Consider the following 25,160-nt stretch of genomic DNA (forward strand, 5'->3'; position numbering starts at 1 on the left):
CTGTGTTAAAAATTAAAATCATAGAAGTAACATACAGCAACTGTAAACTGCAGAGGCTTCACATACTATCAGCATTGTGTATGCAGTCCATGTAATTGTAATAATTACCATCAGCCCCCAGGCCTAACATACCCTGCCTAACGTACTCTATCAGCACAATATGACAAACATGCAATTTGATCAGAGTAAAGCCTGCTGCCAAGCACGAAGCTATGTGACTTCTCCAATATAGTCACTGGGTAGGGAAATGTCTGCTATGATATGGAGAACATTCCCCTACCGTATGTTAATACCTGATGCATGAGACAGGTTTTCTAATACATCACTAGTCAGCTGTCAGTATACTTATGGAGAATCACATAGCCCATAATGCAACATGCTGACATTGTTTCTGCTTCCTAGAGAACTGTGATAACCAATATGGTCACAATTATGACGCGTTATCCATTGTTACGACCATGCCTGGTGATGTCACCCAGCTTCACCAAAGTAAAAATCCGCTAAGGTATGTAGTACATGTCCCTTATTGCCTAAGTTAGATCTGTCGGTCAGTAGTCTGTATGGTGGACATATTAGTTGCCAATACAGCTTTCTCGTAAATAGTAATTAGGCTAGGGCCGCACTATGTGGGAGATTTATCAAACATGGCGTAAAGTGAAACTGGCTCAGTCGCCCCCGGCAACCAATCAGATTCCACCTTTTATTCCTCACAGACTCTTTGGAAAATGAAAGGTGGGATCCCAATGTTGCAATCCGTTTCACTGTACCCGTTTTGGAAAACGTACAGAAAAACGCGGTCAACCATGTTTTTGTATACATTACGGGGAAAAAAAACGGATACATTTTGATGCGTCAACAGCATATACAACGTAGATAACAGCATCCGTCTTTTTATTTATAGAAGGGATAGATTAAACGGACAGCAAAATTGTGACGTGAACCTTATTGTACTTTAAAAATGTGGTCGACCGAGTTTTTGTTTACACATCCGTGTTGATCCATTTTTTTCTTATAATAGAAGTCAATAGAAAAACAGGTCAGAACGGATTGCAGACAAATGCATCTGTTTTTCCATCTGATTTTTGCAAAAATACACTGCAAAAATGTAGTGTGAACCCAGCCTAACTAAATAGTATGTGCAAGATCCTTTCAGATAAAGACGGCTCACAAACTCAATGGTGCTTATTACAGACAATGGGGAAGATTTATCAAACATGGTGAAACTAGCTCAGTTGCCCCTAGCAACCAATCAGATTCCATCTTTCATTTTCCAAAGAGCCTGTGAGGAATGAGAGGTGGAATCTGATTGGTTGCTAGGGGCAACTGAGCCAGTTTCACTTTACACCATGTTTGATAAATCCCCCCCCTATGCTTTTACAGATAATCCATCTATACAGCTGCTTGAACGTCGACACCCACTATTTCCCAAATTTTAGAAATATTACACCCCGTGCAATTCATTTCTCTTTTCAATCACATTTTGTGCAGGAAAAACATGTCAAAAACTCTACCTTATTTTTCAACTTAGCCATAAGACTAAGAATAGACGGAAAATTAGATCTTAATCTGTGTTGTGTGTGCCACACGACAAACTCAGCTCTGCTGCATTTGACAAAATCAAATCTGGCCCATAGGTAGTATATAAACGTAAGTACACGTGAACACTGCGGCTACTCTTCTGGGTGAATGGAGTTCTCACATGGTCTGCTGTGATATCTGAGCCAGAGTCATCCTCTCCAACACAAGTCTATGCGCAGACAACAAGCCCTCTATCCAGCCCCAGCCTGGAGGAGACGTCTACAGGGACCTCCCTCCCCCTAATACCGCCTCAGCATCTCTAAAAACACCTTTAAACAGTAGTTATACTCACATCGGCTCCTGGCTCGCCTGGTAACCCGGGAGATCCTGGTTTGCCTGGATCCCCATCCGGACCCTGAGAGAAAATAATTTCTATTAGTAATATATAATAAATAAATAAATAAATATATATATATATATATATATATATATACTCAGGGCCGCCCTCTGGCTGTTGCAAAACTACAACTCCCGTCATGCCCGGACAGCCATGGAGTTGTAGTTTTACAACAGCTGGAGGGCCTCAAGTTTGACACCTGTGATCTAGAGGATCAGGGGAAACTTACCGGAGGGCCTGGAGGACCATCTGGACCCCTGTCTCCCTGTTAAAAAAAAAAAAAAAAAAAGACAATTGAACTCTATTGACAGATCCCAGCAACATTCAACACATGGGTGACAATAGATCAGATTATAGTAATGAGTATAGTAAAGAAGCTACATACTAAAGCATAGAGCACAGACATCCTCAGCAATACTTACATCAATACCATCTATGCCAGGAACTCCAGATGGTCCAGGGGGACCTATTGGTCCAGCGGGTCCTGGGGGGCCTCTCTGATAAGACAATAGAATACATTTGGTATATGTTATGCAATGCACACGCACATCTGTCCACTACTACTAAACTGAGCATACATAGTTAACTAAAGATCTATTTACAGGCTATGGGGTTCTGCCTGGTAATGGATAAAATATCAATGTAACATAGTAATGGATAAGATTTCAATGTAATATAGTAAAAGATACTATATCAATGTAATATAGTAGTGGATAAGATATCAATGTAATATAGTAATAGATACGATATCAATGTAATATAGTAATAGATACGATATCAATGTAATATAGTAGTGGATAAGATATCAATGCAATATAGTAATAGATACGATATCAATGTAATATAGTAGTGGATAAGATATCAATGCAATATAGTAATAGATAAGATATCAATGTAATATAGTAACATATAAGATATCAACATAATATAGTGATGGATAAGATATCAATGTAAACATAGTAATAGACAAGATATCAATGTAACATAGTAATAGATAAGATATCAATGTAACATAGTAGTAGATAAGATATCAACGTAATATAGAAATTGGATAAGAGATCAATGTAATATAGAAGTGAATAAGATATCAATGTAATATAGTGATGGATAAGATATCAATGTAACATAGTAGTAGATAAGATATCAATGTAATATAGTAATGGATAAGAGATCAATGTAATATAGAAGTGAATAAGATATCAATGTAATATACAAGTGAATAAGATATCAATGTAATATACAAGTGAATAAGATATCAATGTAATACGGTAGTGCATGGATTCACTATGTGATTGACAACTATTGGGTTTTTTATCTTCTTTAATCTCCATATTCCATCTGGTATAACTACTCCCTGCTAAGCATAGTAAAGAGGATGTGTCTATAGAGTGTGCTCTATTCCTGGGATCTTTCACCCTGCTATGAGTGTAGTGTGCTCAGGGTTCAGCCCCTGCAGGCAGGATGAATGTGCTCTTTCTTGTTTTCATCTTTTTTTTTTTCTTCTCCTCCATCTATTTTTACAGTGGCCATAAGGGGGGATTACAAAGAGAACATTGTGAGGTGGAGGTCTCTCCTCAGCCTCCCCCTCTTGATGTGCAGGAGGTGGGCGACGTCAAGTCCATCCCCTTAGATGTGAACTGGCCCAAACCTCTGCTGCTGTAGCCTCTGACTAACTCTACCTGATTCCCTGTGTTCTGCTTCCTTATGGAGCCTGGATCACCTCCTGAACCTCGCCTGCACCCTCATTCACCTTATCCTTCTATTATGTTAACTCTACTGATACCTCTATTCTTTATTACACCTTAGCCCAGAATTAACCCCTTCTTCGCTGTAGATGCATTTCCATTAACTCTTCACTACTCAAACATGTATCAATTGCCCCCCTTTGGCTTTACTTTCTCCCAGACTCCTTCTAAAGTCAGGGGTAGGGAACCTTGGCTCTCCAGCTGTTGCAAAACTACAACTCCCATCATGCCTGGACAGCCGAAGGCTGTCCAGGCATGATGGGAGTTGTAGTTTTGCAACAGCTGGAGAGCCAAGGTTCCCTACCCCTGCTCTATGTTATAAAGCTGCCTCACCGTTCCAGTAAACTGGCATATAATTGGCATGTAATTGGCAATAGCCAGGGAGTATTAGCCGAATAAGAAATCTTAAAACCATCCTCTTCCTCTTGTGTGTGTAGATGAGATCACGGCAGAACACTATGCAATATTAATCCCTGCATTATACATATATTAGACTTATTGCTAGAACTTTTGTAAACTTTCTAAAAAAAAAACTAGCCAAACAGTTAACCCTTTCTCTGCTGTAAGTACAGACTGGAAACTATCGCCCCTATACCTTAGTATGAAAGCTATCTCTTACCTGTATCAATACTTGGGTGACCTGCAAAAAAAGACAAAGGAAGGAAATTAGGTGACACTTACTTGAGCTAAGGAGATGCTGACCAGGTGTAAGACTAGTACTAGCAGGAGGGAACTGCTATCCCTGACACTCTTAGCCATGGTGGGACCTATGGCCAGGGAAGAAATCGCAGTATCCTTAGCCCCCTGTCCAATATTAGGACCAACAAGTAAATCCCCCAAGTGAATGAGCTAGGACAAGAAGTAAGGTAAGCCCTGGAGAAGGCTGAGATCCTTATGTTTATTAATGTTCTGGGAGGAGGGTGGCAATGATTGGAAGATGCTTTGGCTGTGGGATGGGAAAGGTAGGATGGTGACGGTCCCTTAACCCTTCCTCAGGAATCTGGAGCTGTAATACAATACCACTACCAGATTTACTTGGAACTTCGAGGAAAGGGTTATTGACCTCAGAGAACACCCTCTTCAATCCACTAGAATATCTTCATTTTTACTGGAGCAATCTGAAATTCCCACGCAGTCACCTCGTAACCTAAGTCTTATCAGGAAGTTGAGTATTTTTCCTTTTTTTTTTTGAATTTTTTTCATAACTCACGTGAAATATTGAAAGAACAAACATTCTCCTTCATGAAGAAGATGGTGAAGTTGTTCAATTTCTGTTCATAGGCAGTCATATCTGCATATAGGAAAGCTGAGTGATGGGACTTCTGGTCTAGATCTACTGTACTCAGTCATCCATCTGTCCTATAGTCCTGAACAGCAAATCTGTCCCTTTAAGTAGCGATACAGCAGTACAAAGTGCATCATAAAATATCAGGGGGGATTTACTAAGGTTTTTGCTCCAGTCTTGGTGCATTTTGCACTGTTTTGTTCAGCATTGGATTTTTTGCATGCACTTTTTTTTTTTCTAAAAAGAGGGTGTGGTTTAAAGGTTTTATCCAGCGAAAATCTTTTTTTTTTTTTTTTTTTTTCAAATAAACTGGTTTCAGAAAGTTAGATAGATTTGTAATTTACTTCTATTTAAAAATATTAATTAATATTAAATTAGTAAACAATTATTCACTAAATAACACAAATTACAAAGTTATACAACTTTGTAATGTATGTTATGTTAGTGAATCGCCCACTTCCCCTGTTTCCCCCCCACCCACACCAGACCCAGAAGTGTAGTGCATCTTGTGCCAATGATGTCATCTTCGGACGGAAGGCCGAACCGCTCCGACCGTCCCTAGTGCCGGCCGCCCTCTGCCTCGTCATCAGCTGCTCAGCCGCGATTGGCTGAGCACAGTTATGCTCAGCCAATCGCGGCTGAGCAGCTGATGTCGCGGCAGAGGGCGGCCAGCATTGGAGACGGTCGGAGCGGTTCGGCCGGCTGGCCGAAGATGACATCATTGGCACAAGATGGCGGACGGGGGTCGGCAAGAGGCAGGTGTGTATAGAGCACTACACTTCCGGGTCTGGTGTGGGTGGGGGGAAACAGGGGGAAGGGGGCGATTCACTAACATAACATACATTACAAAGTTGTTTAACTTTGTAATGTGTGTTATTTAGTGAATAATTGTTTAGCGCCGCACTACCCCTTTAAGTCTTCCCATACTTATCAGCTGCTGTATATCCTGCAGGAAGTGGTGCTTTCTTTTCAATCTGACACAGTTCTCTCTGCTGTCACCTCTGTCCATGTCACCTCTGTTGTCACCTCTGTCCAGGAAATGTCTGGAGCAGGGAATTTGCTGCTGCTCTGGACAGTTCCTGTCTTGGATAAAGATGTCAGCAGAGAGCACTGTGTCAGACTGAAAAGAAAAAACAACATTTCCTGCAGGACATACAGCAGCTGATAAGTACTGGAAGAATGGAGTTTTTTTTAAATAGAAGTAAATTACAAATCTATATAAACTTCCTGAAACCAGTTTATTTGAAAGAAAAAGATTTTTACTGGATAACTCCTTTAAGTGTCATAGAATTTTAGCTGCATTTATTATATTTGTTTTTTTAAGAAGACATAACATTATTGCACGGCTCTACTCTGTGGCAAATGGTGGCATAAAATCCACAAGACAATAAAAAAATTGAAATATTGTGCAAAATTCATCATATATACATCTTGCAAACTTGATAAAGGCCGAAGAACAAAGTACAAACTAGAAAATGGAGGGAGGCGGGGGGATGTTGAAAATGATAACTTTTCCCCAGTGTTTTAGATTTTCCAGTCAAAAAAGATGGGTGTCAGCCAGGGTGAGAGCTGTACTAGTGGCTATACTGATCCTGTTTCTAATCTATGTTTTCCAAACATAGATAGAATTAAGAATTTTTTTTTTGTATAAATAGACAACTCAGTGGGAGGAGGGATTTGCTAAGACTGGCGTATCACATGCCGGTCTTAAAGCGAATGTACCATCAGGTACATCGCTTTGGTTTTTTTACCTTAAAGGGGTTGTCCAGCGAAAATCTTTTTCTTTCCAATCAACTGGTGTCAGAAAGTTATATAGATTTGTAATTGACTTCTATTAAAAAATCTCAAGTCGTCCCATACTTATTAGCTGCTGTATGTCCTGAAGGAAGTGTTGTTTCATTTTCAGTCTGACACAGTGCTCTCTGCTGACATCTCTGGCCGAGACAGGAACTCTGTCTCGGTTTTATATGAATCCCCATAGAAAACCTCTCCTGCTCTGGACAGTTCCTGTCTCAGCCAGAGATGTCAGCAGAGAGCACTGTGTCAGACTGAAAATAAAACAACATTTCCTGCAGGACATACAGCAGCTAATAAGTATGCAAAGACTTGAGATTTTTTAATAGAAGTAAATTACGAATCTATATAACTTTCTAATATCAGTTAATCTGAAAGAAAAAGATTTTCACTGGACAACCCCTTTAACGCATCGGTGATGGTGTGGGGATGTCAGTGACGCAGTTCTTTTCCACGTACGGTGCCGGTCTATTCCCGTGCACCAGCTTGGCACGGATCACTGAGGGCAGGCCCACCAGCCCCCAGTGTGACAATCTCCCCTCGCTTTTGTGATACGGCCTCTTTAGAATCAATGGAGCAATGTCACAGAGGGGAGGGGGTTATGTCACACTGGGGCCTGCCCCTTAGTGATCCGTGCCAAGCTGGTGCACGGAAATAGACTGGCACCGTGCATGAGAACCAGGCGGCAGTTCAAAAAAGAGATGCGTCACTGACATCCCAACACCATCACCAATTCGTTAAAAGGGTTATCCAGCGCTACAGAAACATGGCCACTTTCCCCCTACTGTTGTCTCCAGTTTGGGTGGGGTTTTGAAACTCAGTTCCATTGAAGTAAATAGGGCTTAATTGCAAACCGCACCTGAACTGGAGACAACAGTAGGGGGAAAAGTGGCCATGTTTTTGTAGCGCTGGATAACCCCTTTAAGGTAAAAAACAGAGCGATGTACCTAATGGTACATTCACTTTAAAGTGTCACTGACGTTTAATTTTTTTTTTTTTTGCAGAATACAGAATTAATGCAATCCCCTTCACCAAAAACATATCTGTCACTAATAGGACGAAAAACCTTGCAGGGAATCCTGCTTCTTGTAGTATTTCTTTGTGATCTTTGATATACTGATCTACTATGCATGTTTCCTTACTAGTTTATATAAGGACAGATCAATCTACAGTTTGCATTTCAGCTGCAGTTTTTTTGCACGTTGAGAACATCTCATTTCTCACATTTCTGCTCTGCAGGTCACTGGATGCAGCTGATATGGTCTATGCAGATGATGGAACTAGGTAAGCCTGATTTCTTTCCCTTCCTGAAAACCCTAAAGTGTTACTGTCGTTCAAATTTTTTTTTTTTTTTTTTTTTTTTTTTTGCAGAAATCAATAGTACAGGCGATTTTAAGAAACTTTGTAATTGGGTTTATTAGACGAAAAATGCATTTTTATCATGAAAAAGCAGTTTGAAGATCTCCCCCCTGTCTTTATGGTTTTCTATGGATAGGGGAGGGGTGGAGGGAGATGGGGCACCAAAACAGGATAACAAAGTGTTAATTTACAGCTACATCACCGGGCTATCTCTCTCTGACCTCTGAATACTGGCTTTCACACAGCTCCTACTGCGTAATCCTGTGTTCTCTGCTCTCTGCTGCTGAATAATCTCCCTCCTCCCCCCTCCATAGGTTACACAGGGCTCGACTGATGTAAAAGAGTCGAGATTTCCTGATAATGAGCAGTGAATGAGACAGATTAGGGAGGGGGGGGACCTGGGGAAAAGCTTTTTGAATGCAGATAATGACATATTTGCCTAATAAACCCAATTACAAAGTTTCTTATGAAATGACAAAAAATGAAACGACAGTGACATTTCATGTAAATTTCTGCTGCCATGGCAGATTTATTAAAAGGTGCTGGCCCTTTAATAAATGTGCTCCTGTTCAGCTGTGGGCTGTGCACAGGGAAATCTATGCCAGCTCTGAGCTGTTGTACCTCTCCCTATGATTTATGCTACAGTAGGTCACTGGCATAAATTATAGTAAAAATGCAGGCTGTTGCCGCCATATCCCTTTTATACCACAACATGAATTGACCAAAAAGTTGCATATTTGTGACATTTCTACTTCAGAAACCTGCCATAACACCATGATACATTTCCTCCAATCAGTTTTCCGTATAGATTTTTGGAATTTAGATCAACGCTCTGTAGTGCTCTCATTACATCACATCTAGGATGGGCATCCAGCATCCTATACCATGCTTGTATAGGTCAGTCAATAACCAAACATACAGCAAAAGAATATACCTTGGCATGTAAGCCAGACTGGGGGAAAGGTGGGGCCTGACTACTATTTTTGAGAAAGATTTGGTCGTGAGATTTGGGACAACAATGACATGTATGCAGCAAACTATAGAGTCTGTGGCTCATTGTTAAAGGGGTTGTCCAGCAAAAATTATTTTCTTTCAAATCAACTGGTGTCAGTTATATAGATTTGTAATTTACTTCTATTAAAAAATCTCAAGTCTTCCCATACTTATTAGCTACTAAATATGATGCAGGAAATGTTTTATTTTCAGTCTGACACAGTGCTCTCTGCTGACATCTCTGGCCGAGACAGGAACTGTCCAGAGCAGGAGAGGTTTTCTGTGGGGATTCATATTAAACCGAGACAGAGTTCCTGCCTCGGCCAGAGATGTCAGCAGAGAGCACTGTGTCAGTCTGAAAAAAAACAACATGTCCTGCATGAAATACAGTATAGTAGCTAATAAGTATGGAAAGACGTGAGATTTTTTAATAGAAGTAAATTACAAATCTATATAACTTTCTGATACCAGTTGATTTGAAAAAAAAAAGATTTTCGCTGGATAACCCCTTTAATATACAATAAAACTTCTATAAAAGGCCATATGTTCTATGACAGATTGGTTCTGTTATATCATAGGTAGAGATGAGTAAACGTACAGTAAGTTTGGGTTTACGCAAACCCGAACGCTTGGTATTTGAATCCCAGTGGTTGGAGAAGATAGATGCAGCCCTAGGGCTGCCTGGAAAACCTGGATACAGACATAGGTGAACCCGAACTTAGTGTAAGTATGCTCATCTGTAACCATATGTATACTGGGCATTATTAGCACTGCCCCCTCAGAAAACCATTTTTCAATGCATTTTTGGATAACAATATCTAGTACTTATACTGAACATTGTATCTGCAATATAGAGAGTATATTTACTCCGTATCTGTTCTAACCAGGTCACTGTATATATACACTTACCCCTCTTATGGCTTCCAGCTCTGTGCAAGACTCTCTTTCAGGCCTTAGAGGATCACAATGAATTAACATCCACTGGAGGTCAAACTGGTAGAGAAAAGAGAATTGTGTCTGGTTAATATACATGACATGCACAACAAGCATTGATAAATGAACGCAAATCAAGTGTCCAGACTTTACAAGCTTTTATGTATATCTTTATATGCAGTCAAATAAGAGTGGAAATTACCAAAAGCTCTTAAAGGAGAAGTCCGGACAGACCCATTGTTTTAGCAAGTGCTGAGGAGGATAAAAGAAATAACATGCTCTTACCTTCCCCGCTCCAACACTGGTGGCCGCATACTGGTCCCCGGCCGCTCCTGGTCTGAGCGGGACCCGGGTTGTGACGTGTGAGGTCCGCTCAGCCAGTCAGCCGCCGAGACGAGACCTCACGATGGTCGCTGACCACCACGACCCAGGTCCCCGCTTACAGCAGGAAACGACCGAGGACCAGAGCGGCGGTATGTGGACACCAGTGCTGGAGCGGGGGAGGTAAGAGCATGTTATTTCTTTTATACTCCCCCTCCCCAGCACTTTCTAAAAAAAATGGATCTAGCCGGACTTCTCCTTTAATCAAACCCACATCTATATATTGTACCAAATTGGGAGTATATTACTACCTGAAAAGGGGAAATTACTTCAAATTAATAGCTTTTCCAAAGGGGCCAAAATGGCCTCAATATAGATGGAGACCTTCCTAACAGGTCTCTTAGGAAGACCTAGGTCCTTGGCGGGGGGGGCATTTAGCTGTTTTGGAAAAGATTTACTAAAAGCACTTTTACAGGGTAAGGGTATGTTCACACTTAGTAAAATAGGCGGAATTACGCCTGCTTCAGTGTGTCATATCATCTCAATGGGAGAGCGTGGGCTCCTCCACAGCTGCTGCTCTCCACTCAAAGAAGTGACATGTCATTTCTTTAAGGGGAGAGTGGCAGCAGCGGAGGAGCCCACACTCTCTTATTGACTTACAGCGGGACACTGAGCACGGCGGGATTCCATATTTGCTGCCATACTGACATATTTGCTCATTGTGAACATACCCTCAGGCTATGTGCACACAACGTATTCTTTGTGAAAAGAACGGAAGTTGTTTTCAATTAAAACAACAGCCGTTCTTGTCATAGAGAAATGTGTTGCATTGAAGTCAATGCAAACAACAACCGCTGCTCACACAATGTATTGAACAACAGCCGTGGAAATAATTGACATGTCAATTATTTTCACTCATCATGCATTGATTACAATGCAATTTTGTGTGTGTGTGTGTGTGAACATAGCCTCATAGAGTAAAGGTACAGAACAACCCACCAATTATTTTTAACTATTGGCCATTTCTGTAATCTTCAGTGACAAAACCATGTGACAAATACACCAGGCCATATACCAGTTATTTTTCTGCAAGACGATTATACTAGTCCAAATGATGTCATCATGCCTGCATTGGCCGGAAAAAAATCCCTTGCCGTTTTAGTGTCCATGGAGTCTGGTCTAACAGTTGTAGTCTGATGTAATGAAGAGGGGAATGAATAGGGGAATAGGAGAGAACGGAGGCTCCACCCATGAAGCCAGGAGCCGATATTGAAGATAACTCCCGGTCCCGGCCATCATCATTTCATCCAACACTGATGCTGTGGGCTATCACATCGTACTCACTTTTACTTTAAGTTATTTTAACTGCAAGCTCTTGTGCCCAATCCATATATATTCTGCTATTAGTGGTGCCCTTAAATTTTACATCATATAGGACGACATCACGGCGCTGCCTTATAAGTGGTAAGTAAAGCAGATTCCATTGCAGGAATGACACCAAGCAGGAGGATCTATTTACAGTGTGTGCGGATGGAATGCACGGCATAGAGGAAGGCACACAAGGGGCTCTGTGCCACTGACTGCTATGATCCTGTGAAATGTTTCACCACTATGAGATATGTCGACTGGCCTCCATAATGTGACCTATGATGAAGAGCTAAAGTCTCTTGTAACTGCCTGCTGTACGGTAACGGCTATGGGGAGATAATGAATTCCTTTCATACATAAATGATCATTGCTATGGAAACTAGGAGACGGAACACGCTGCAGTCGAAAATGGCGTGCACATTATTTCTACAGAGAACGGAATGCTCAGGAAAAAAAATACATTTATGCGACCGGACAGAATCATTTTGCAAAATCATGGTCATTACACTGAGACTTTGCTGCCCTCTGTGTGTGTGATGGTTTTTCGGATTTCCACATAGGAAATCTGCAGTGCAATCTAATGGGCTACCCTCCACTGCTCAGCGTGCCGGAGATCTAGGCTTCATCGCTTCTCACTTGGGCTAGCCTAATTGACATTTACAGATTAAGCCTCTCCTGGTAGTAGAAGAAAGTTATGCTTTCAAATCTTATGGAAATGACTTTATTGAAACAAAGATCAGTCAGAGAAATTCGCACATGTATTTATCATGGTAAGCCTCGATAAACAGGACTATTGTAGAGCCCCAGGGAGCGTAAAGATGAGATTTACCATATTTTCCAAAGTATGAGACGACGCTCAACTTTTCCAGTTGAAATATAAAGTTTGGGATATACTCGCCGTATAAGACTACCCCTCTTCCAGCATACACCGAATAAAAATGAATAAAAAACATCAGACAGCAGCGAGATCTGAGAGGCAGAGAAGGAGGTACAGTACTACCGGTAGGATACAATGGCGGCCAAACGGGGGAAAGAGGTGGGTTTTTATGGGCACAGCGCCACTCTACCGTATCTCTTTTTTCCATACCCCGGACGCCTGCAGCTTGCTCTGCCCTTCATAGGGTTGCCACATTACACCGTCATACGGTTACAACGGGATGCGGATTTTGTTGACGTTTTTCAGCACCCACCCTATAAGATGACACCTGGCGTATAAGATGACTCCTGATTTTTTAGATGATTTTTCAGCGTTAAAAAGTAGTCACAGGAAAATACAGTATATGTCTTAAAGTTTAGCAAGGAGTCGAGCTTTTGTTAAAGGACAACTCAGGGCGTTTTTTTGTAAAAGTGCCACGGAGGGGGAGGCTAAAAGAAATAACGTGCTTTCACCTCCCCAGCTCCAGCACACATGCAGTGTACCGCCACTCTGGTCCCCGGCCGCTTTCTGGTTAGAGAGGGGACCCGAGTGGTGACGTGTCAGGGCCGCTCAGAAAGTCAGCGGCCGTAACGGGGTCCCGCCTTAGCCGCTGACTGGCTGAGCAGACCCTTAAACTAAAGACCTAGGCAGGCACCACAAAGTAACTAGACGGGTGCTAGTCTACCCGCTATAGACAACTGCAAACAGCCAAAAGGGCATTGATGAACTGCACAACCACAATTATATCAATAAAGGAAAAAGTTTGCTTTATTCACAAATATGCTAGACAAAGACCTAACTATTGCAAAGGGGAACACATCGCAGTATCAATGTTACACGTCTTAAAACAATTACATATATCCATAAACAAATCACTAGGTAACAATTGTAAATTGCACGGCAACGCCTAAAGGGCATCAAGAAAAGATAGAGTCCAACAGATCCACACTGTAAGCCAACTTAGTCAGCAGCATTTAAACAGGTAAGTAAGAGACATGGCTAGTGTTCACCATGGTGAGTGGGCAAGAGAATTCCCCACGCGTTCCGTTCTACAGGAGAACTTCCTCAGGGTTCTGAGTGGCCCTGACCTGGGTGCCCGGCAGCTTCCTGGCCCGGGTCCCTACAGCAGCAGTACACGGCATCAGCGCTGAAGCCGGGGAGGTGAGAGCATTTTATTTCCTTCACCCTTCCGGGCACTTTTACAAAAATTGCCGATACAACTGCATTTATTACGAATTTTACTATTGTATTTTGCTTTTATTTTACTATGTTTGAACACAGCCTTAAAGGGACCATTAGCCCTGTTGCTAATTCTGGCTAGTGGGAGCAACGCCTAGTAAGTGAATGCACTGACGACGAGACACGTATTGGTGTCTCTGCTGTGTTTTGCTTGTTCTCCCTGAGGTCAACCAGCGTCTTTTTTTAAACCCCTAACAGGGACATCACTTCAGATTAGTACTTAGTGCTAGTACATGTTCGCTGCCAGTGGGCCTATTGACCTAAAGTGTCTTTTTGTGATTGGTTGTCAGTCACCCAGGTATTCTCTTTGACAACCAATGTGTCTGTTAGGGATGTTTAATAACTCACTGGGTGCTGAGGATGAAGGTACGTTTCTTACCTTCATCCTCAGTGCCATTTCCATGTAGTTTGCAGTTGTATCCCTAGGCTACTCAGGTAATTTGAAGCAATGGGGGTGGGACTACAGCCCCCAGAACACTGATCCGCCCCTAACCAGACCTCTCCATTGATATTCATTAGGGGAAGCGGGCTGGCCATGGGCGGGTCGGATCTCTGGGGGCAGTATTCCCACCCCAGTGCTCCAAACTGCCCAATTAGCCTAGAGATATTACTACAAACTACATGGAAAACAGCACCAAGGATAGAGGTAAGAAACTTACCTTCATCCTCAGCACCCTGTGCAAAAACAGGGACATATCAGCAGGTTAGATTCATCTGTCCCTTTAAAGGATTGTAACAGTCACTTACATACTGTAATTATTACCTGCATTCAAATAAATAAGCAGATATTTCCCAGACACCTTGAAAATGATGCTAAATAAAAAAGCAAACATGGAGTGAATGCAGCAAGTGCTGCAACCTGACTAATAGGGACATCTGCAGTGAAACAAGACAACTTTGCACAGTAAACTGGCAGGAGAGCTGTGGAAGGTGAGTAGGCAGGGTTGGAGGGGGTAGTGATGAAGAGGGAAAGCAATGTATTCTGGGAATTGTAGTCCTGAGCAACTGCTCAAACAGGAAGTACAGAGCTAAGACCCCTAAACAAATAGATTATAGTGTTAATATCAACATAACACTATTTAAATTAACATCCACAGATTACCATCAGAGGAACTACTAAGAGAGCTAAGTAGGTTAATCGATATACACTATGCGGGAAATTTATCAAACATGGTGTAAAGTGAAACTGGCTCAGTTGCCCCTAGCAACCAATCAGATTCCACCTTTCATTTTCCAAAGAGTTTGTGAGGAATGAAAGGAGGAATCTGATTGGTTGCTAGGGGCAACTGGGCCTGTTTCACTTTACACCATGTTTGATAAATCTCCCCCTATATTAGGAAACTTCACTTTAACATGTTAGACCGGGCTTGTTTGTACAGATGTTGATAAGCTGCACATTACACATCAGTATTTTACAAGTATTGTTGAATCCATTCATTTCCACTGTGAAGAATAATCCCTTGCTGTCGTCCATAGCTGATTCTCTCCTTTCATGCAGTAATAACTGGATTAAGACTTGTAGCTACTTTGGTAATGACTGGAACCAATGGATTTTATTTTGCACATTTACATATCGTCAAACTCTGTCTTTAATCATTTTGATGTAGTTTTGGCTGCACGTTATGTCTGATCATGAATATTACATAGGATTTCTCTACTGTTTGCATATACTTTAAGCGTGGGTATAGTGTACTGTTAAATAAATTCCATGCATTTTGTCTGTTCTCCTAAACCAGTCCTTTATTTGCATAGTCACGCTTACTCTTCTTAGCACCTCTCTGTAGAGTATTCTTCAATCACCAAAGAGGCTCTATACCTTTTTTTAGTTAAAGGGGTTGTCCAGCGAAAATCTTTTTCTTTCAAATCAACTGGTTTCGGAAAGTTATATAGATTTGTAATTTACTTATATTCAAAAATCTCAAGTCTTCCCATACTTTTCAGCTGCTGTATGTCCTGCAGGAAGTGGTGTATTCTTTCTAGTCTGACACAGTGCTCTCTGCTGCCACCTCTGTCCATGATAGGAACTGTCCAGAGCAGGAGAGGATTTGCTATGGGGATTTGCTACTGCTCTGAACAGTTCCTGACATGGGCAGAAATGTCAGCAGAGAGCAGACTGTGTCAGACTGGAAAGAAAACAACATTTCCTGCAACACATACAGCAGCGGCTAAGTACTGGAAGACTGGAGTTTTTTTAAACAGAAGTGAATTACTGTACAAATCTATAAAACTTTCTGAAATCAGTTGATTTGAAAGAAAAAGATTTTCGCTGGACAACTCCTTAAAGTCCCACAACAGTTAAGGCTTTGTTCACACTGCGTATGATTCCGGCCGTAGTGCAAACCGCGAATATACGCACGTAGTTTTGAAGTTGATGCGTTCGCTTGAAAGTATACGATATACGGCCGCACAGTGCACACTACGTATGAGCTTACGGCCGGATCGTATACGGCGCCGTGAAAAATTAACAAGACCATTGTTTGAGGACGAAAATGTTCAAACTCACGGCCGTGGATTTGCATGCGGTCCCGTACGGAGTACTTATTTCAGCCAAATTGAACTTGATTTTTCGATCCAAAAGGTTCTGTGTGGTTTACGGGGCTGGGCGAAGATTTCCAAGTAAATGACCTGTTTCAGATCGCTTCGAAACAAGCTAGGGAAGCATAACTGTACTACGGGCGTATGTTCGCGGTTTGTACGCATCCGGCCGCATGTCTATTTTTCCCACGCCCGTAGTTTCAGCCGCACATGTACGGCGGAGTACGAAATGCGTCCGGACTCTTACGCAGTGTGAACATAGCCTAAAAATGTAAAAATGAGATACCTTTGCAATAAAAAAATGTTTTCTGCTTCATTATTCCACATCTCCGAGTGCACAATCAATTTCAATAGTGGATATTTTCAATCTTGTTGATACGGCTACATCTAGGAACGTTATATCCCTACTATAATTGTGCTTTTCTTACTAATATTAGTTGTCTTACTAAACCTCATCCTGAAATGCTGCAAACTGTCCTGGATTTTGGTGCGACAGTCTTGACTTCACAATATCCCACTGCATCTTATTCCATTCTATTCTTTCTGAACCTTAAAGGGGTTATCCAGCGCTACCCAAAAAATTGCCACTTTCTTCCAGAGACAGCACCGCTCTTGTCTCCAGTATAGGTGCAGGTTTTGTAACTCATTTCCATTGAAGTAAATGGAGCTTAACTGCAAACCCCACCTGACCTGGAGACAGGGGCGGATTAACTTTACCATAGGCCCCGGGCCGTTCACTAAGCCTGAGCCCCCCAACCCCACTCTAACTATGACAGCACTAGTGTGTTGTTCATAGTACAGGATAAATAATATCATGATGCTCTGATTTGTGCAAAATTGCTGTAAAAAAGCAGCACTTTTTAGCAAATTATGGCAGAACTGTAACCAGGAGACAATCTGCAACTTTTTTTTAATGAACACTGGGCACAGGGATGATAAATCTCCCTGCAAGCGTGAAGTAGTAGTACATTCAGGGTTGTGTCATTTCATTGCAAATATTTTTTCTCTGTGGTACACTAATTGTTGTGAAATAGCAATACATATAGGGTGTCACTTTGGACAGTCTGTTTAAAGGGGAACTATCGGCAGGTTAGACCAATCTAACCTGCTAATAGCCCCTTATATTGCCCGGGATGCTGTGTGTTACCTTCCTCCTCAGGGTTGGTCCTGCACTGTAATGCTGCGTTTACACGAAATGATTATGGTTTGAATTTTCGCATAAACGATCGCATTTGAGCGATAATCGTACCGTGTAAACACAGCAAACGATCAAACGACGAGCGAGAAATCGCTCATTTTAATCTTTCAACATGTTCTTAAATCGGTGTGCGTCGTTCGCTGAAAATTCGCAGATCGCTTTGTGTAAACAGTCTTTCACCGATTTACCTTATGTAAAAGATGGGCTTAAGCGATCTTAAAAACGATCGCAATAACGATTTTTCTTACGAATTTTCAAACGATTTTTCTTACAATTTATTTGTCTAAATGCTGATGGTTATAAAAACCAAATTGTTGCTTCAAAATTGTTAAATTGTCAATTGGGCAAATTATCGCTCCATATAGACGTAGCATTAGTCAGAGTAATTTTCGCTCTGGAGCACTGTTAGGAGCACTGCCGTGTCATCGACGCGCTCCTTCTAATGATAATCAATGGAGCGGACAGGCCAGATGACGCAGCAGTGCTCCTAACTGTGCTCCAGAGCAAAAATTACACTTTTAGGCCCCGTTCCCACTGAGCAAAGGTAGCGGAAATCCGCGACGGAATTGTCCGTCGCGCAATGCCGTTAGCCTCCTGCTCATAATGGGAGTCTATGGGAGGCGCGCGCTCCTGCTCTGTACGGGCTGAAGAATTAACATGTTCATTCTTCAGCGCGTACAGAGCAGGAGCGCGCTCCTCTCATAGACTAAGCGGAAGGCTAACGGCATTCCGCGGCGGACAATTCCGTCCCGGAATTCCGCTACCTTTGCTCATTGGAAACGGGGCCTTAGACGGATCGATAATTTGCCCGATCGCACGATTAACGATTTTGAATGAACAATATGTTTTTTATAATGATCAGCGTTTAGACGGAACGATACATCGTAAAAATCTTTTGCAATCGTTTTGCGATCGCTTAAGCCTATCTCACACATAGGTGAAATCGTTAAAAGACTGTTTGCACGGAACGATCTGCGATTTTTTTGGCGAACGATCAACGACGATTTAAGAACATGTTGAAAGATCAAAATGAACGATTTCTCGCTCATCGCTTGATCGTTCGCTGTGTTTACACAAAACGATTGACGCTCAAATGCGATCGTTATCGCAAATTCGAACGATAATCGTTCCGTCTAAAAGGACCATAACAGTGCAGGACCGGCCCTGAGGAAGAAGGTAACACACAGCATCCCAGGAGTGCTGATTACTCCAACTAACAGCGCAGGACCGGCGCAGAAGACGAGGTTAACACACATACCTTCCTCCTCAGCGTCCCGGGTTCTATAGGGGGCTATCAGCAGGTTAGATTAGTCTAACCTGCTCATAGTTCCCCTTTAATCACAGATTCACAGAATCACAGAATTTTTGTGAAATGCAAAAGGGACACTGAATATACTGCAAAAGGGACACTGAATATACTGAATAATAAAAGTTAGGTTTTTTTTATCATTGATAAAAAAAATAGTGATCCAAATATGGTATAAAATACATATACAAAGCGTGTGTATATAGAAAAAAGTCAACACAGACATAAATAAAAATAAAAAAAATTCAATCCCAATGTCATTTACCGAGGCTATTTTTATTTGATTTGATCACTTGGGATATCTGGCTTTTCTTACTTTTGTATGTGGGGCCATTTTTTTTATTTAAATCTGCATGTATCCCCACATATACTTGTCTGTACATGTTTTCTATATGACTTTTATACCATAATTGAATATTTCTTATGGGTGATTCAATAATAGTGGCTTTTGTTATTCACTATATTACTTCCCATGTGTTTGTCCTTTAATTAACATTGTATTCTTCTATGCATGGGACATTGATTTATGCTAATTTCTATCGGATATCACACTAGAACACAGTTCATACATGACATAATCACACTAGAACACTATTTAGTCCCTAGAAATCTATGCAAAGAACTAGAAAAGATCAGCTCTCCTCCTCCTCCTCCCACTGTGTCTTGTGGTCCTTTTACACGGATCGATAATTTGCGCAATCGAACAATTAACGATTTTGAAGTAACTATGTGTTTTTTTTTTTATAACAAACAGCATTTAGATGGAACAATAAATCGTACGAAAAAATCATTATTGCGATCGTTTTGAGATAGCTTTAGCCCATCTGCTAATTTTTAGCGAACGACCAAGGATGATTTTAGAACATGTTGAAAGATCACGATGAACGATTTATCGCTTGTTGCTTGATTGTACGCTCTGTTTACATGAGCCGATTATAGCTCAAATGCGATCGTTATTGCGAAAATTTGAACGATAATCGCTCCGTGTAAAGGGACCATTACTAATTAATCCTAGACAGCCAGTGTAGTCCTAACTCCCTGACCCATAGCTTGTTTTATCTTATCTATAATAAGATATAATAACATATAATAATAGAACATAGCCTAGAACATAACAAAGAGATACACGATTACGTAATTCAGGGGTCGGGAACCTTGGCTCTCCAGCTGTTGCAAAACTACAACTACCATCATGCCTGGACAGCCGAAGCTAAAGCTTTGGTGTTCAGACATGATGGGAGTTGTAGTTTTGCAACAGCTGAAGAGCCAAGGTTGCCGACCCCTGACGTAATCACTACACTAGAATAAAGTCTATACAGTATAGTATACAGTATAGTGTATATAGTATAGTATACGCACTGCCTCTACATAAATCCCGTGCGCACCAGGGTGTGCGCCAGAAAACCAACGCCAGCTCAGAGCTGGAGTAGGTTTCCTGATCATTTTTTGCAAAAACAATGATGAATTAAGCGGACCCTGAGTCCGCACCCCCCTTTCCGCCCCCTGCGCACCCTCTCCCCACCCCGCCCCCCTGGCATGCCGGGCAGAAAATGGCCAGATACAAATATTTATTTGCAAAACGGCCATTTGCAAACAAATTTATTCGCATCTGGCCATTTTCCGCCGAAAAATGCGCATTGTTTGCTTGATAAATGCAAAGTGTTATATTTTCACAATTGAAAAAAGTTTATCTTATAATTAAAAAAAATCGAAATGAAGCTGGATGCAAGGAAAGATGCTGCATTACTTAGTACCGCCATCTACTGGTCATTTCAAAGAATGCAACACATGCAAATGGTTATTTCTTGGTTGTCAATGCACAAAAAAACTTACAGTATTTTACAGCTTTCTGGTATATATTATTAGAATCTCTCATTTTATAACTGTATGGGCCTCCAGCAAATTAAATAGCAGCCCGTTATACAGGCCTTCATCTCCAACCAGACATGCCAGAGCTTAGGTTTAGTTCACACTCCTAATTTCTTTACAGTTCTTCATTTTCTGTACTTTTTATATATCTAAACAAAATTCAAGTCTCTGAATTGAAAAGCAACATTACAAAAATTCTCATGTGGCTTTGTCAATGTCACCCCAGTGTAACTGTGACTTGAATAATGAAGAGTAAAAATCAATGTACGGCATACTGACATGTATATTATAAAGAGTAGGTAGTGGTGAGGTACATAACAGTCTAGGCGATCTAAAAACAAGAATTCTATGAATGTAAAAGCCAAAGTGATTGCAGACTAATGGGCTTTGAAGTAGTTTCTGCTTAAAGCACAAAGAGGAAGTTTATAGTTTATTATACTTTATTTTCTCATCAGCCACAGCATTGAAACCACTGGCAGGAGGAGAACAGAATAACAATGATTATTTTGTTACCATGGCTGCTGTTCGGGGGGATATATTAGGCAGCAAGTGAACAATCAGTTTGTGAAGATGATTTGTTGGAAGCCGGAAAATGGGCAAATGTAAGGATCTGCTGAATGACTTATGGTGCGTTTACACTGAGAGATTTATCTGACAGATCTTTAAAGCCAAAGCCAGGAACAGAGTATAAACAGGGATCAGGTCATAAAGGAAAGACTGGGATCTATCCTCTTTTCAAATCCATTCCTGGCTTTGGCTTCCAAAATCTGTCAGATAAATCTCTCTGTGTAAACGCACCCTTAGGGTCCATTTACACAGAAAGATTATCTGACAGAATATCTGCCAAAGATTTGAAGCCAAAGCCAGGAACAGACAATAAACAGAGATCAGGTCATAAAAGAAAGCCTGAGATTTCTCCTCTTTTCAAATCCATTCCTGGCTTTGGCTTCAAATCTTTGGCAGATTATCTGTCAGATAATCTTTCTGTGTAAATGGACCCTAATGCTTGGTTTACACGGAGCGGTAATTCGCCAGATCGTACGATTAACGATTTCTAAGTAACAATTTTTCTTTTATAACGATCAGCGTTCAGATGGAATGATATATCGTACAGAAAATTCATTTTCCGATCGTTTTGCGATCGCTTAAGCCTATCTCGCACATAGGAAAAATCAGTGCAAATTTGCACGATAATCACTCCGTGTAAACCCAGCATAAGACACGTGTGATGGTTATATGGTCTTTAAAGGGGTTGTCCAGCGAAAATGTTTTTCTTTCAAATCAACTGGTGGCAGAAAGTTATATAGATTCGTAATTTACTTCTATTAAAAAATCTCCAGTGTTCCCATACTTATCAGCTGCTGTATGTCATGCAGGAAATAGTGCTACTCTCTGCTGACATCTGTGGCCGAGACAGGAACTCTGTCTCGGTTTTCTATGAATCCCCATAGAAAACCTCTTCTTCTCTGGACAGTTCCTGTCTCAGCCAGAGATGTCAGCAGAGAGCACTGTGTCAGACTGAAAATAAAACAATATTTCCTGCAGGACATATAGTAGCTGATAAGTATGGGAAGATTTGAGATTTTTTAATAGTAAATTACTAATCTATATAACTTTCTGACACCAGTTGATTTGAAAGACTAAAGTGTTTCGCTAGACAACCCCTTTAAAAACTTCTAGACTTGTGGGGTCTTCCCAGTATGCAGTGGTTAGCATTTACCAAAAGTGGCCCAAGAAAGGACAATCGGTGCACTGGTGACACGGTCATGGGCAACCAAAGCTTTTTGATATGGGTAGTCCATCTGATCTGATCCCATATGGTCTTATACTGCCCGATCATAAACTGTAAAACTGATCAGCTGATCGTTTTCTCTATTACACAGAGCGATAATTGGTGGAATCGGCCTGATTCAGACAGTTATCGCTGCATGTGATAGGGCCCATAGAAATAGCTGAAAAAGGTAAAGGGATTTTCCAGCTTGTAATTTAGTTTTAAATAGGGTACTGAGGCATGTGGGGAGGGGAGTGGGAAAGTGTCTGTACCAAAGCCCCTCTCTCTGGTGCACCGCACTTCCTGACTAGTGGTCGGCACAAGACGAGCTCCTAAGTAGAGATGATCGAACAGCGCTGATGTTTAGGCTCGTACAAACTCGAACCATCAGTATTTGACTCCCGCAGTCTTCCCGTTCCGTGGGGAAGGTGGAGACAGCCCGAGTCCCACCTGGAAAACAGGGATACAGCCTGGGCCATAGGTTGTATTCCTGTTTTCCAGGTGGGACTTGGGCTGTCTCCACCTTCCCCACGGAACGAGAAGACTGCGGGAGTCAAATACCGATGGTTCGAGTTTGTACGAACCTGAACATCAGCGCTGTTCGATCATCTCTACTCCTCAGCAGCTGCAACAATGTCCCATCTAGACCTAAAAGCTTCAACTGCGGACTGTGTATTGCTACATGTAATAGTGATGCACGGCTGGCGGCTAATGATTAAATCAAGTGTTCATACATTACCTCTCCCCGCTTCCACTCTCGTTCTGCCTCCTACCCGGGACTGCCAGGGCCTGTAATTGGCTGAGCAGCCTGTCAGCTCAGAAAAGCTGCAGCACGCAGTGCAGGGAAGAGACCAGAAGGCAGGAGGAGACCAGGAACGTGGAGAGGTTGTGTATGAACATTTTAGGGCAAGGGCTGCACAGACATCGTTAACAATGTCCACGCAGCCCTTGCTAAATGAAAATCGAGCAGTGTAATAGGCTCAGTAAACGAGCGCCGATCTAGCTGATCAGTGGTCATTTACATTATTGACTGGCCCGCCATATAGTCTAATAGGACCTTTAGGCAAGGTTCACAGTGCATCGAATGTACAGTATGCATTTTATACTCTTAAATATAAATACATATACTTTATGGAGGCTACGCTATAAGGGAGAATATATTTCCCATCAACTTATATTAATGGGATATTAATTCTGTATACAATTATTGAACAGTGAAAGGTAAAAACTAGGGATCGTCCGAACCGAGTTCGGTTCGGGTTTGTACGAACCCGAACCCTCGGTAATGATTCCTGCTGTCCACGGAGCGGGCGAATCCAGCGGGATGACCGCCTGGAAAACTGGGATACAGCCATAGCCATAGGTTGTATCCCAGTTTTCCAGGCGTTCCTCCCGCTGTATCCGCCCGCTGCACGGAGCGGGCAGACAGCGGGAATCTGATGCCGAGCGTTCGGGTTCATACGAACCCGAACCTCGGCAGGTTTGGACCATCCCTAGTAAAAACAAAATCCGGTGTAAACACAACCTCACCGTGACACATTATACGCACTGAACAAAAATGTTTGAGGAAAATGAGAAATCGTTCAGGACGTTGGCTTGGCCTCCACTAAGTCTTTATGGCTTAGACTTGTTTTTACAGCATAGCCCACAAAGACCCTCACCTCAATTAACCTACAGGCTTTAAGGAATCAGCTGGTAACATCTTGGTGCCAGATATCACAGGACCTTCACAATCAGTTTGTTAATGGATTTGTTAATGAGTTGGTTTGGCTGCCCAAGGGGGGCCTACACATTGTTGGGCTGTAGATTTTAAAGTTATGGTTGATCAATGAATGATAACCTAGAAGATCCTCTTAACTTTAATGGGAAATTGTGTAGAGCCCATCTTTATCTGGGTGGGAGGTCATATCAGTCTATAAGATGATGATGATGATGATGATGAAGAGAAAGAGAAGGAATCCATAATCTTCCTGTTTAGGTTTTATCCTAGTTAAGTGATCTATTTCGCCTACAGGGAAACCGGGACTGAACTATTTGTTGATGCCCTCTGCTCCCTCAGATGTGTCCAGTATCTGAACTTTAGAACGGCTTTACTGGTGGTAGATCTAGGATCTAGGCTCTAATGGTTACCAGAATATCCGGTACCAGTGCAACTTAAAGGGGTTGTCCAGCGAAAATCTTTTTATATCAAATCAACTGGTGTCTGAAAGTTATATAGATTTGTAATTTACTTCTATTTAAAAATCTCAAGTCTTCCCATACATATTAGCTGCTGTATGTCATGCAGGAAATGTTTTATTTTCAGTCTGACACAGTGCTCTCTGCTGACATCTCTGGCCGAGGCAGGAACTGTCCAGAGCAGGAGAGGTTTTCTATGGGGATACATACAGAGTTCCTGTCTCGGCCAGAGATGTCAGCAGAGAGCATTGAGTCAGACTGAAGACAAAACAACATTTCCTGCAGAACATACAGCAGTTGATAAGTATGGGAAGATAAAATTTTAAATAGAAGTAAATTACAAATCTATATAACTTTCTGACACCAGTTGATTTGAAAGAAAAAGATTTTCGCTGGACAAACCCTCTAAGGGTTTACATTGTCCTAGAAAGCAGG

At 41.6% G+C, this 25,160-nt stretch overlaps 1 protein-coding gene across 1 annotated transcript in view; it reads right to left on the reverse strand.

The window, feature by feature from the left end:
- The window catches only part of COL9A1 (collagen type IX alpha 1 chain), a 131,534-nt gene that overhangs the window by 87,936 nt on the left and 18,438 nt on the right, over positions 1–25,160 (reverse strand). Inside the window, exons 6-10 of the mRNA XM_069974172.1 lie at positions 10,001–10,084; positions 4,280–4,300; positions 2,338–2,412; positions 2,145–2,180; positions 1,871–1,933 (exon numbers count right to left, since the gene is read on the reverse strand). Coding sequence (XP_069830273.1) covers positions 1,871–1,933; positions 2,145–2,180; positions 2,338–2,412; positions 4,280–4,300; positions 10,001–10,084 — 279 coding nt within the window. The remainder of the gene's footprint in view (positions 1–1,870; positions 1,934–2,144; positions 2,181–2,337; positions 2,413–4,279; positions 4,301–10,000; positions 10,085–25,160) is intronic.

The sequence above is a fragment of the Dendropsophus ebraccatus genome, chromosome 6 (assembly GCF_027789765.1).
Source record: "Dendropsophus ebraccatus isolate aDenEbr1 chromosome 6, aDenEbr1.pat, whole genome shotgun sequence".
In the NCBI taxonomy this organism is placed as follows: domain Eukaryota; kingdom Metazoa; phylum Chordata; class Amphibia; order Anura; family Hylidae; genus Dendropsophus; species Dendropsophus ebraccatus.